The sequence below is a fragment of the Charadrius vociferus genome, unplaced genomic scaffold (genome assembly GCF_000708025.1).
Source record: "Charadrius vociferus isolate BGI_N301 unplaced genomic scaffold, ASM70802v2 scaffold435, whole genome shotgun sequence".
Lineage (NCBI taxonomy): Eukaryota > Metazoa > Chordata > Aves > Charadriiformes > Charadriidae > Charadrius > Charadrius vociferus.
The window spans coordinates 263,727-274,979 of record NW_009648540.1 but is presented as its reverse complement, the minus strand read 5'-3'; the positions used below and the strand labels follow the sequence as shown (position 1 = coordinate 274,979).

At 41.5% G+C, this 11,253-nt stretch overlaps 1 protein-coding gene across 1 annotated transcript in view; it reads right to left on the bottom strand.

The window, feature by feature from the left end:
• Nucleotides 1-2,859, bottom strand: part of NID1 (nidogen 1) — a 49,385-nt gene extending 46,526 nt beyond the window's left edge. The window contains exon 1 of the mRNA XM_009885939.1: nt 2,821-2,859. Coding sequence (XP_009884241.1) covers nt 2,821-2,859 — 39 coding nt within the window. The remainder of the gene's footprint in view (nt 1-2,820) is intronic.
• Between the last annotated feature and the right edge of the window lie 8,394 nt (nt 2,860-11,253).

Genomic DNA, 11,253 nt, shown 5'->3' with positions numbered 1-11,253 from the left:
GGTGGGGAGCGCTCCGGGGGCCGCTGGGCCGGCAAGAGCCAAGCGCCTTGGGGGTCAAACTAGAACATAGGAAGTTCCGTCTAAACATGAGGAGGAACTTCTGTCCTTTGGAGGTAGTGGAGCACTGGAAGAGGCTGCCCAGAGAGGTGGTGGAGTCTCCCACTCTGGAGCCATTCAAAACCCGCCTGGACGCCGTACTGTGCAGCCTGCTGTAGGTGACCCTGCTCTGGCGGGGGCGTTGGACCAGATGATCTCCAGAGGTCCCTTCCAACCCCGACCATTCTGGGATCAGAGTGTGTTGCCTGTGGGGCTAGGAACTCGGTGCGGGGCAGTAGGCATCCGACAGATGCTTTCAAAGCTATGGCTCTCTCCCAGGAGAGAGTTTCTGCGTTAGTTTGGGAAATGTGGACTCCTCCATGCAGTAGCTTCCACCAGCACGGCGAGGGCTAATGTGCTGGCACAAAGTACCAACATCAACGTGAAACAAAAATATGAATCCCTATGCTGCCTTCTGAAATCATTTTGACACCACCAGGTGCTTATTATCAGGGGTAAATGAAGAAATGCACTGGAATGTGTTTCATAAATTCATCAATGTCAGAGCTGCATTTGATTGTAAAATAAAATAAAAAAAATCTGTAAATGAAAACTTACTGATATATGAGATACATAGAAAAGAAATACGGGATAACTAAATACATTCTTTCTGACTATGTCTTCTTGTTTTATAGCCTAGCCCTGCTCCCAAGAAACATTCAGAAGGAACTGAAGAATGGATATATTTCATATATTTTTCCTAAAGCTTCCAAGTGAAGACAGCAGTGTTTAAGGATTAAATCTTGTCCAGTAAAGTGTACACTGATATTTCCACAGAATGTTTATAGCAGAAAATCACCTGAGGGAAGGCAGCTGAAATGATACCACATGCTTTTTCTGTGGCCTTTTACTTTTCTTTAAACACCTGCTCATTTTTTTTGGTAAGAAAACATAATTTTGCATTTGGCAAATTGCAAGAGCACAAGACATTCCAGGGTAGAACTATACCCATGCCTACCTAAAAGAGAGAAACACATCTGTATATCTCATCACCATTATTAGCACTAGCAACTATTTACAATTGAATTCTATATTTCAGTGAAAACAGCCACTGAGACAAGTAGTGCGGTGGTCTGGGAGGAAGACAAGTCTTCTTCTCCCCACACAATTCAGGTCTTGCTGTATTTTCACCTGCAACTTCCCTCCATATTTTCAGAGCCGGTAAAACAGTAACTGGTGGATTCATATATATCTGGCTAACCACTGCTACAAAAGCAGTCTCTTGGCTGGATCACCACCATATCTGAGCACAGTCATACCCACAAAGATACCTCAAGATACCCAGCTGAGGTATCTCTCTCCTTTTTAAACAAATGGATACCTAAACTACAAGCAAACTGTAACTTCTTACCCACATTAAGTGTGTACACTGGAATACCACCAACCACAAAATCACGCCCCCATTACAACCTCCCCTCTCCAGCATAAGCCTATTTCCAAACCTGCAGAACCTAAAAGCAACGTGTGTTTGTGCAATGCAGCTCCATAGCATAGAGAAAGACTAAATTAAACCCCGTAACACCTCCAGAACCACATATACACATTCACAACATAAAAATGTCATTTCTGTTAGACTTGAAGTTTTCCATAGCCACGTTTTCCCTCAATAAAAAAGTCAACCTCAACAAGAGGAAGATACAAACACAACAAGATGAAAACTCTGGGAGGGTAATGTTTTCTTGTCAGATCCACATGATTTCCTAGTATTATGTCCAGAATTTGGAGGATGAGGACCACTGGGAAGCCAGAAACTTACTGTAGTAAATTTGAAATTGTTTTGAAGGCTGAAGAGTTAAATATATACATCTGCATGTTTAAAACACAGAGTAATAGCCATGTTATGGTAAATCCTTTGTGCATTAGTCAGTGCATTGTGATTGTTTAGTCTGTTTTACCTTAAGTGGATTACAGTGTTTCTGTTGTAGTTGGATAAGTTTACCTTGTACGCAGCTCCCACTGTGAGGAGTAAGCAGAATTGTTAGTTCTAAGACTAAAAAAATATTTTTAGTTATCCTCTCTAGCATCTTCAATAATGTCCTGAAAAAGGGATGGAAAAGCATGCTTACATAAAATATAATTAATTGGGAGATATTAATTGCTAACACCAACCAGAACGGAGAACACAGAACACTTTAGCAAGATTTAGACAGGGAAGGAATGAATTCAGATGCAAATTGGAGTATCACCAGCTAACACACCATTGACAAAAATCTTCCAGAACATAGCTAGTAAATGCCAAGAAGAACATCACATATTCAATGGATCATAAATCAGATGTGACAGCAGTACACAAAGCAACAGCATCCCCAGAGCAGCCACTGAGACCCTGTACAACAAATGAGCAGGTTTTATTGTGTTACAAGGAGGTAGTGACATTTTCTAAAGGGATATAATGACACTGCTTTTCCAGAGATTGCTTGTGAGATCAGAGATCTCACAGAAAATTCACCACTGGAGAGAATTCAGAGTGAAACAATGAAAAAAGATCAGAGGACCAGAGGGAGTGACATTCAAAGAATTGTTAAAGAACTGAACATGTGTACTTGGCTAAATGATAATGGGGAGGAGATTTGGTTAACATCTTCCATCAAAGTGTCTTCAAATATCTGAAGAGAGAGTGCTACCAAACAGACAGAGGAATTATATGTGTGAGCTTGAGGAGTACAGATAACTAGGAGATCACAAAGAAGCCATGAAATCAAGTATCAGAAAATGCTTCCTTACCATGGGTTCTATTTTCAGAGAAATCATATCATTAGGCATAATGGATGCAGAACAACAGAAAGCTTTGAGCCGTCCAACACTAGGTTGGCTGGATTACTAAACAACAGACCTTAAGGAATAATTTTGTATTTGATCATAGGACGAGACAGCACAACAGATTTTGACCTGAGTTTCTATTCATACAGTACTAAAATAGCTCACAGGTATACATGCACATACATTTAAAAGCATCTACTGCCTCCATGTGGGGAGGCTTGAAAAGGGGATTGCAGATACCATGACTCTCCTGACCTTCTCAAGCTCCTCCCCAGGTTCTATTAACAGAGAAAAGGGAGTTAGTGTTCCCTTTGCTGGCATGACTCTGTGTCTGGCAAGATCATGGAGCAGATCCTCCTGGAAACTCTGCTGAGGCACATAGATAACAAGGAGGTGATTGGTGACAGGCAGCATGGCTTCACCAAGAGCAAGTCATGCCTGACAAATTTGGTGGCCTTCTATGAAGGGGTTACAGTGGCAGTGGACAAGGGAAGATCAACAGATGTCATCTACCTGGACTTGTGCAAAGCGTTTCACACCATCCCACACAATATCCTGGTCTCTAAATTGAAGACACATGGATTTGACAAATGGACCACTTGGTGGATAAAGAACTGGCTGGACGGCCGCACTCAAAGAGCTGCGGTCAACGGCTCCATGTCCAAGTGGAGAGAAGTGACGAGTGGCGTTTCTCAGGGGTCAGTATTGGGACCTGTATTATTCAACGTTTTTGTCGCAGAGATGGACAGTGGGATCAAGTGCACCCTCTGCAAGTTTGCCAATGATACCAAGCTGTTTGGCGAGGTAGACGCTGGAGGGGAGGGATGCCATCCAGAGGGACCTGGACAGGCTGGATAGGTGGGCCCAAGCCAACCTCCTGCAGTTCAACAGGGCCAAGTGAAAGGTCCTACATCTGGGTCGGGGCAATCCCAAGCACAAATACAGGCTCAGTGGGGAATGGCTGGAGAGCAGCCCTGAGGAGAAGGACCTGGGTGTGCTGATTGACGAGAAGCTCAGCATGAGCCAGCAATGTGCAATCGCAGCCCAGGCGGCCAACTGTATCCTGGGCTGCATCAAAAGAAGTGTGGCCAGCAGGTCAAGGGAGGTGATTCTGCCCCTCTACTCCACTCTCGTGACACCCCACTTGGAGTACTGCGTCCAGCTCTGGAGTCCTCAACATAAGAAAGACATGGACCTGCTGGAGCATGTCCAGAGGAGAGCCACGAGGATGATCCGAGGGCTGGAGCACCTCTCCTATAAGGAGAGGCTGAGAGAGCTGGGGCTGTTCAGCCTGGAGAAGAGAAGGCTCTGGGCAGATCTTATGGTGGCCTTCCAGTACCTAAAGGGGGCCTACAGGAGAGCTGGGGAAGGACTTTTTACTAGGTCATGTAGTGACAGGACAAGGGGGAATGGCTATAAACTGGAAGAGGGCAGGTTTAGATTAAACATTAGGAAGAAGTTTTTCACTTTGAGGGTTGTAAGGCACTGGAACAGGCTGCCCAGAGAGGTTGTTGAGGCCCCATCCCTGGAGGTGTTCAATGCCAGGCTGGACGTGGCCTTGGGCAACCTGGTCTAGTTGGAGGTGTCCCTGTCCATGGCAGGGAGGTTGGAATTCAGTGATCTTCAAGGTCCTTTTCAACCTAAACCATTCTGTGATTCTATGACTGGAGGAAGGAAAGTAATGCCCAGGGCCCCTCATGATGATCTGCTGTCCAAAGATGACAAACCATTCTAGTGGATGGATCATCAAAGGACAAAGTAACCATGTGGTAATAAACTGGAAAGAACTGAGCATTTGGGATAATGACAGGAAAGAATAGGACGGAGGTCTGCTGAGAAGCAGCATTTTTTAGAGAGACAAGGTCATGGGAATCAGAGGGTCACAAGCAAAAGCAAGGCTTACAGGAAGATCATGGAGTGAGCATCATAAATTTAAATCACTCTGTCTTGGAACTTAATGTTCATTGTTCATTAGAGTGAGACATGATGGGATTCTGTAACTCTACATCAGCCTGTATCACCATGGAGGTCACAAGACCCAGGAACAACTTTTAAAAAAAAGTGTATTTTGCAACAGAAACAGACTAACTCTCTACAGAAACAGACTAATTTTAAAGTGCTGTTAAATGAGATGCTTGAGAAGAGATGCCCATGAAGGGCAATATTGTACCTTGTCCTCTGCATTAGTCAGGGTACAGAAGACTGTAGAAACCCTTCTTTTTCTCTCATGTGGAGATCTTACAGGGCAAGAAAAGGACAAGCTCCTTGGGAACTCATATCCTGTTCTCGAGAACAGCTGGGCAAGAATGGGGATGTGTTAACACTTGGCCAATGACCTGGTCAGTACAGAAGAGATATACTGCTGCGATATAATGGTTCATAGCAGTAAGAGATTAGTAACTGCCTGGGGCAGGGCAAGAAGCATGGGAGAGACAGTATCTCTCAGGCCCTTCCTAGGTCTGGTGCTAGGAGAGACTGTTTACATTTCTAGGGTTACCTTAATCTATTTCTAGGTCTCGTTATTAGAGCTTATGACTGTATTAATAAGGGACAGAAAAAAATATCACGGGGGAAGTTATACTTACACAGAAGCATGAACACTTTTCTTCATCCCAGTTTATAACTCAGGAAAAACGTGATGGAAAATGGGACAGAAAAATGTTAGCATCACGGAAACTGGCTAGATAAATAAAGCAGCCTTACAATCCTCCCACCTGCCATGCAGCCACATAAAAAATATGATGCTTCTAATCTTTTCTAATATTTTATCAAAGTATCGTTCTTAAATCCTAATGCCTGTTGTTTTTCAAGAATAGAGCCTCTAATCTAGTAAGAATACTAGACTTCTCTGTAGTAAGACAATTGTAGTAGGGCAAGAAGGTATATAATTAGTCTTCTATTTAAATGTTCAGCACAGCACTAACTGCTACACCTACTCCAAGTTCTACTGTTTTGTTGTTATCTAAAAGTTTTAGCTCCATGCAACAAAAGACTCCAGACTATAATAACTGACTTCAGACTTTTAAAAAACACACAGGAGACAGGAATGTATGACTGGTTTCTCATATATGCAAAAAACAATTATAATACGAAGAAACATTGTTTTTTAAACAATGGGAATGGCACGTGTAAAAGCACTTTGAATGGGACAGGAAGACAGATATGGAAAAGGTATCCTTTACCTCCTATCCACTCCAAGACTAAAGAAATAACTACTCTGACCCACTGATATCTTACTGTGTCAGATTTCAGAACAGAGATAACACACACAGGGAAAACACACCTCCTTGTAGTCTGGTGATGAGACGGTATTTAATGTATCTCAAGTTAAATCATCATTTCAGACTGAATGTACACCCAAAGCAAAAGCATTGCTAAATTTTATATTCTGTTTTACTTGGGATCCAGACTTTGACTGCAATGACTGTGAATTTCATTTGTCCACGGAACACGCAAAAAAGATTTTGCATTGACTCCCAGCAACAAAGCTTTTAGATGATAATCAATAAGAAAAGAGCCCAAGCACTGGTCTGATGCCTGAGGTGGCTAGAAACTCAATGACAAATAATTACAAGAGAAGCTCAGCCTCAACTTTTCTACAAACATTCAAACGGGCTAATAAAGTCTGAAACATTGGCATAGTCTCTCCTGTGACAGCCAAGCTATTATCCCACATCTGTTCCTTGTGCCTATGGAGCACGCAGCCTCATGGAGCCTGGCCCTGCCTAGATTCTCTGCCTGACAGAAATACAACTTGCAACAACTGTCATTCAGAAAAAGACTATGTGATTTCTCAGATGAGTCTAAATAATCATGAAAACTTAGAGAAGGCACTTTCCCCCATCATGACTGGATGGTCTCTTTTACAAGGAAAAAGACTTATTTCTGAAACTGATTTTCTGAAGAGGAATCCATTGCCTAAGCTAGTGATATAAACCCAGCAAAATACATCATCACCTTGAGCAGCTGTGAGTAAGACTGATTTTCATTCAGAGTAGATGATGCTGTGGTGCAGCAAAGGCCAACAATTTCAATGACTGGTTTTTACAACAGGACTGGATAAGGGAAGAAATATTTGATAAAGATAACACCTATTCTTATTAACTGTATTGTCTCAAAATTAGATTGTGGTTCATCTTTACACGTACAGACAGTTGTGAGAGCCCTGCGTAGAGGGAGAACAAAGTTACCGATGTCAGTCCATGGTTGGCCAGATTGAACATTAGGTATTAATATTTCCTTTAATGAGGTTGCTTGTAAACGTTTTCTTCCTTGGACAAGGTCACTAAGAAAGAAAATTCCTCCTTCCAAAAAAAAAAAAAGATCTAAGTGTTTCCTGACCTCTCCTGGTCAGCTGTTCAAAGTTAGCTATGTCAAGGGCTTTCTGCCTTCAGGAATCCACTCAGCACACACCAAAGTTTCCTACAAGTTACTGAAATTTATTTGTGAGCTTAAGATAATTTGCTGAGTGGTGTGGATGCAAGTGTGTGCTCAAAGGCTAAAAAGCTGCTTCTCAAAAGCTTGCTTGAGGATGATATCATAACCTTAGACTCCAAGAAAGTTGTCAACAGGCAAAATTTTGAAATTACTATTCTGCTGATCATTCCACACAAAATGCTACTAAAAACTGGTGGGTAACAATTCAATATTTTCATTGTTTTTTAAATTTCTTTTTCTTTTTTTTCTTCATAAGATTTCTAGTAACTTGAGTTGAAATTGTACCTATGAGGTCCTATAAATATTAAAATTTACTCTTAGACTAGACATGCATAAATTCAAGAATTTACTGTACCTTTTTAATCTGAAGGCCTAGCTTGTGAGCTTGGAGATAAATTATGTTTAAAATTAGTTGGACATAATGCATATAGTTGGCTGTAACACACCATGCATCTATAATGCTGAAAGAAGATTTTTCTCTCCTCTTTTTTCAAAAACTGTGTAAAGACTGTGAACTTTCCCCTGGCCTGAAACAGTCCAGATCCAAAACCACAAGAGTAATTCAATGAATTACAGCTATTTATTCTTCCTGACCCAAGGACTTATATTGCTGTTCACTTCACTTGGAATCTGCAGACTAATACAAACAGTGGCCCACTCATTTCTTCCTAAACACAGTTCAGTGTTTTAGCCTAGAATGTAACACTGCAGTTTTGTCACAGAGCAACAATAAAACATGAAGACCTGCACTAAAGCAACTCTGCACAGAAACAATCATGTTGCCCCTGGGAAAAAGAGGCATTATTTGCAAACACTAGGATTGATGCAATAACTTATTCATTGGAGAAGTGACAGGGCAGGAGCAAGAAAAGCAGGAACTCTCTTTTTTTTCTACAAGAGGCTGCTGAGAACAAACTCTGTGTGTAGTCTACACTCCCAATTAAAAGAGGGACAGGGTGTGATGCCTGAGGCCAAGTAGCAAGGGCTGGATTGTGTCCAAACTGCTAACCCCTAGATCTCACTGGCTGTAGCCACACATGCCATGATCTCTGCTGGGTTACTGTAGCCCTAGGACATAAATGTTGGGTTGGTTTTTCTCCCCCTAGTTCACAGTGTCTGAAATAAAGTGAACCGTTAAGCAGTCTAGCAGTGGTTTAGTTACAGCACAAGACTACGGGTGTATGTCACACGCCACAGCCTGTGACATGAGGGTATGTGGAAGTATCTGAAGTCGCAAAGCCTTTGGGCTAGCTTTGGAAGATTAGACAGGCCCAAGAACAAAGTCTGGTCCTGGCTTGTGACTGCCTTTAGAGCAGTCCTTGGAGCAAACTGTCCCCAGACCGCTCCTGTGCTTTGTCTTGGAACAAGATGCTTGGAGCAGGCAGGAAATCAGTGAACACTTAAGCAGTTTGGGTATTCAGGGATCTAGTGCATAAGAGAGACCCCTGGCCCTCTCTTGTTTGGCAATACAGATGTACCTGCATATCTGCAGTCAGAGGTGTATTTGTAAGTTTTTCAAGGGGGAAAGACAGCAAGACTGTTACAACTGAAAAAGTTTCACTTGCAAATGAAAGGTTACCAAAGCCGTTCTCAAGTAATTATTTGTTCTTGCTGTTCAGTCTCTACTGGACTTCTACCTAAACAGTCTTTCTTGTCACGTCTGCTCTCCCTTGAGCTCTCTGAACCCACCATTAACATCCTCCTCCTTTACCTTTTCCCTGCAAGGGCCTTTAACTCTGACTGGTTATGTTCTTCCTAGTTTCCTTCCTTGCCTTTTTCCAGAAGAGGCTTTTGATTAACCTTTTGGGATCTTAGGGCTGACCCACTTTATGGCTCATTGACCGGTTCTCATTCCTTGAGTTCTTTCTCAGAGAAACTCACGTCTGTTTTCCTTTAATTGCAAATCTTTTATGATTCTCTCAAACTTCCTGCATGAAAAAATATTTGAATGTTTTCCAGCAGCACAGATCTTTCAAAGCACAATTCTGCCAGCATGGGTTATTCTTATTTACAAGTAAGGCCACTAAACTTAAGGAAATGACTTAAGAAAGGTAAAGTATTACCCAAAATAACTCCATCTAAATCTGGTCCTTAATTCTCTATTTTTTTTCCTTGAAATATAATAATTCTTATTTATGCATTTTATGTATTTAATGTCCCTTAAAACAATGACACAATCCAGCAATCCCACCCATCTTTAGAGCTATTAAATACAACATGAAACTGCCATTTAGAGCCCCCTATTCACCATGTGCTGGAGATGCAATTATTGAAAACAAACAATGGGGGGAAAAGTGAATTATATTGGACCTGAATTTTCACAAAATGATTGATTGTTGTGGATGTACTGATATTTGCATTTTTATCATCTGAGGAAGGAATCTAACTTCTGAAGAATAAGCCACAGCATTTGAACAAACGAGAGCATTGTGCTATTCCTGCGGGAAATCTACTGCCCTCTGCTTCTTCCATATTAGTAAATACAATTCAGTTATTTAAGTACTCAGCACAGGACTTTGCTTCATCCAAAATGTAATTATTTTCTGCAGCTTATTCCCCGCAGCAGTGCTAAAGCACAAAGCAGATTTTCATACAGCAATCATGGTACAATACTCTCAACTGCACTTTTCATTACTACTCTGTCAAATCTCAAAACCTTTCCTGTTGATTTAAGAAACATTTATTATTAATCCACTTTACAAACAGAAAAATTAAGGGACCAAAAAAATACGGCTTGTCTACCTGGCAAAACAGAAGACACAGGAAACTCAGTAGAGATTTCCTGACAACCAGAAGTAGCTTTCTGAAGCGGACCAGATCATGTTTCTTCCTAAGGCAAATGCCAGTTTCAAGTAATAACTATCTCTGTGGGTATCCAGTGTGTGAAGCTGTGCAGTTATTCTTAATGGTCACAAGCCTCAGGAAAGCTCACCAACTCCAGACATTCAGGTGGCTACCACATGGCAAAAATTAATGAAAAACCAAAAGGAAAACTTAGAGTCATTTTCTAAGGTGAATATGTAACAAAGAATTCTGTTGCTGGCTGCCAAATTCAGCCTTATTGGGGGGCATGGGGCCGACAAATTACAATTCAGCGAGCAGAGAAAGTTACAAAACTTTTACAACAATTTTCATTCTGTGTGGTGGAGGAAGTAAAAGCTTGGTCTTAAATATCTGCAGGCTGTTTCTGATCCCCATACACTGTGCCATCACTTTGAAAACAGGATGTATGCTTCAGAGTGAAGTAAAACAAACAGGTTGATTTAACACAACAGCAGCACCAAATCACCCCTGACAGTGCAGTATTTTTCAAATAACCCTCTATCCAAAGACAGCAAAGTACAAAGATAGTAGAATTAGAGAGGAACTTCTGCTTGGAATGATTCTCACCTGAATAACACCTTAGCTTTAAAGTTTCCACAGCATCATGTCCATTTCACATGGCAAACTATGACCAAGACTAACTTATTTTACTTGTTTGCTGACACTCGTTTTCACATATTCAGCAGCATGCCCTGCACATTTCATACATCTAAGTGTTCTCAAAAACTTGGGAACATTCCTGCCTGAGCATTTTCAACCTTGGGACTTATATTTAGTATCAAATACATTATATATACATACAGAACTTATTAGTACATCACCCTTATTATTTCACTGCCACTAACTATTATTTTTCTAGTTTCTATGATTTCTGAACATTCCCTAGAGCGCACTAATGTTTTCTCAGGCTTTTCAGAATGACTTAAACAGAAATCCCCCCAAATCGCTCAGCCTTGCCTAAGGACTAGACTTTTGTCATCTCCAAAGAGCTCATCTTCACCAAGCATGCTTTATCCCTCTTGGTACCAGATACAAACATTTGTTGCATGTGTTGCTTCAGCAGAGTAACCACTCAGCTACTGTTCCAGCATCCGAACGAGCTGCTTTCAGCTGCTCTTGGCTGTGGGGGAGCCAGAC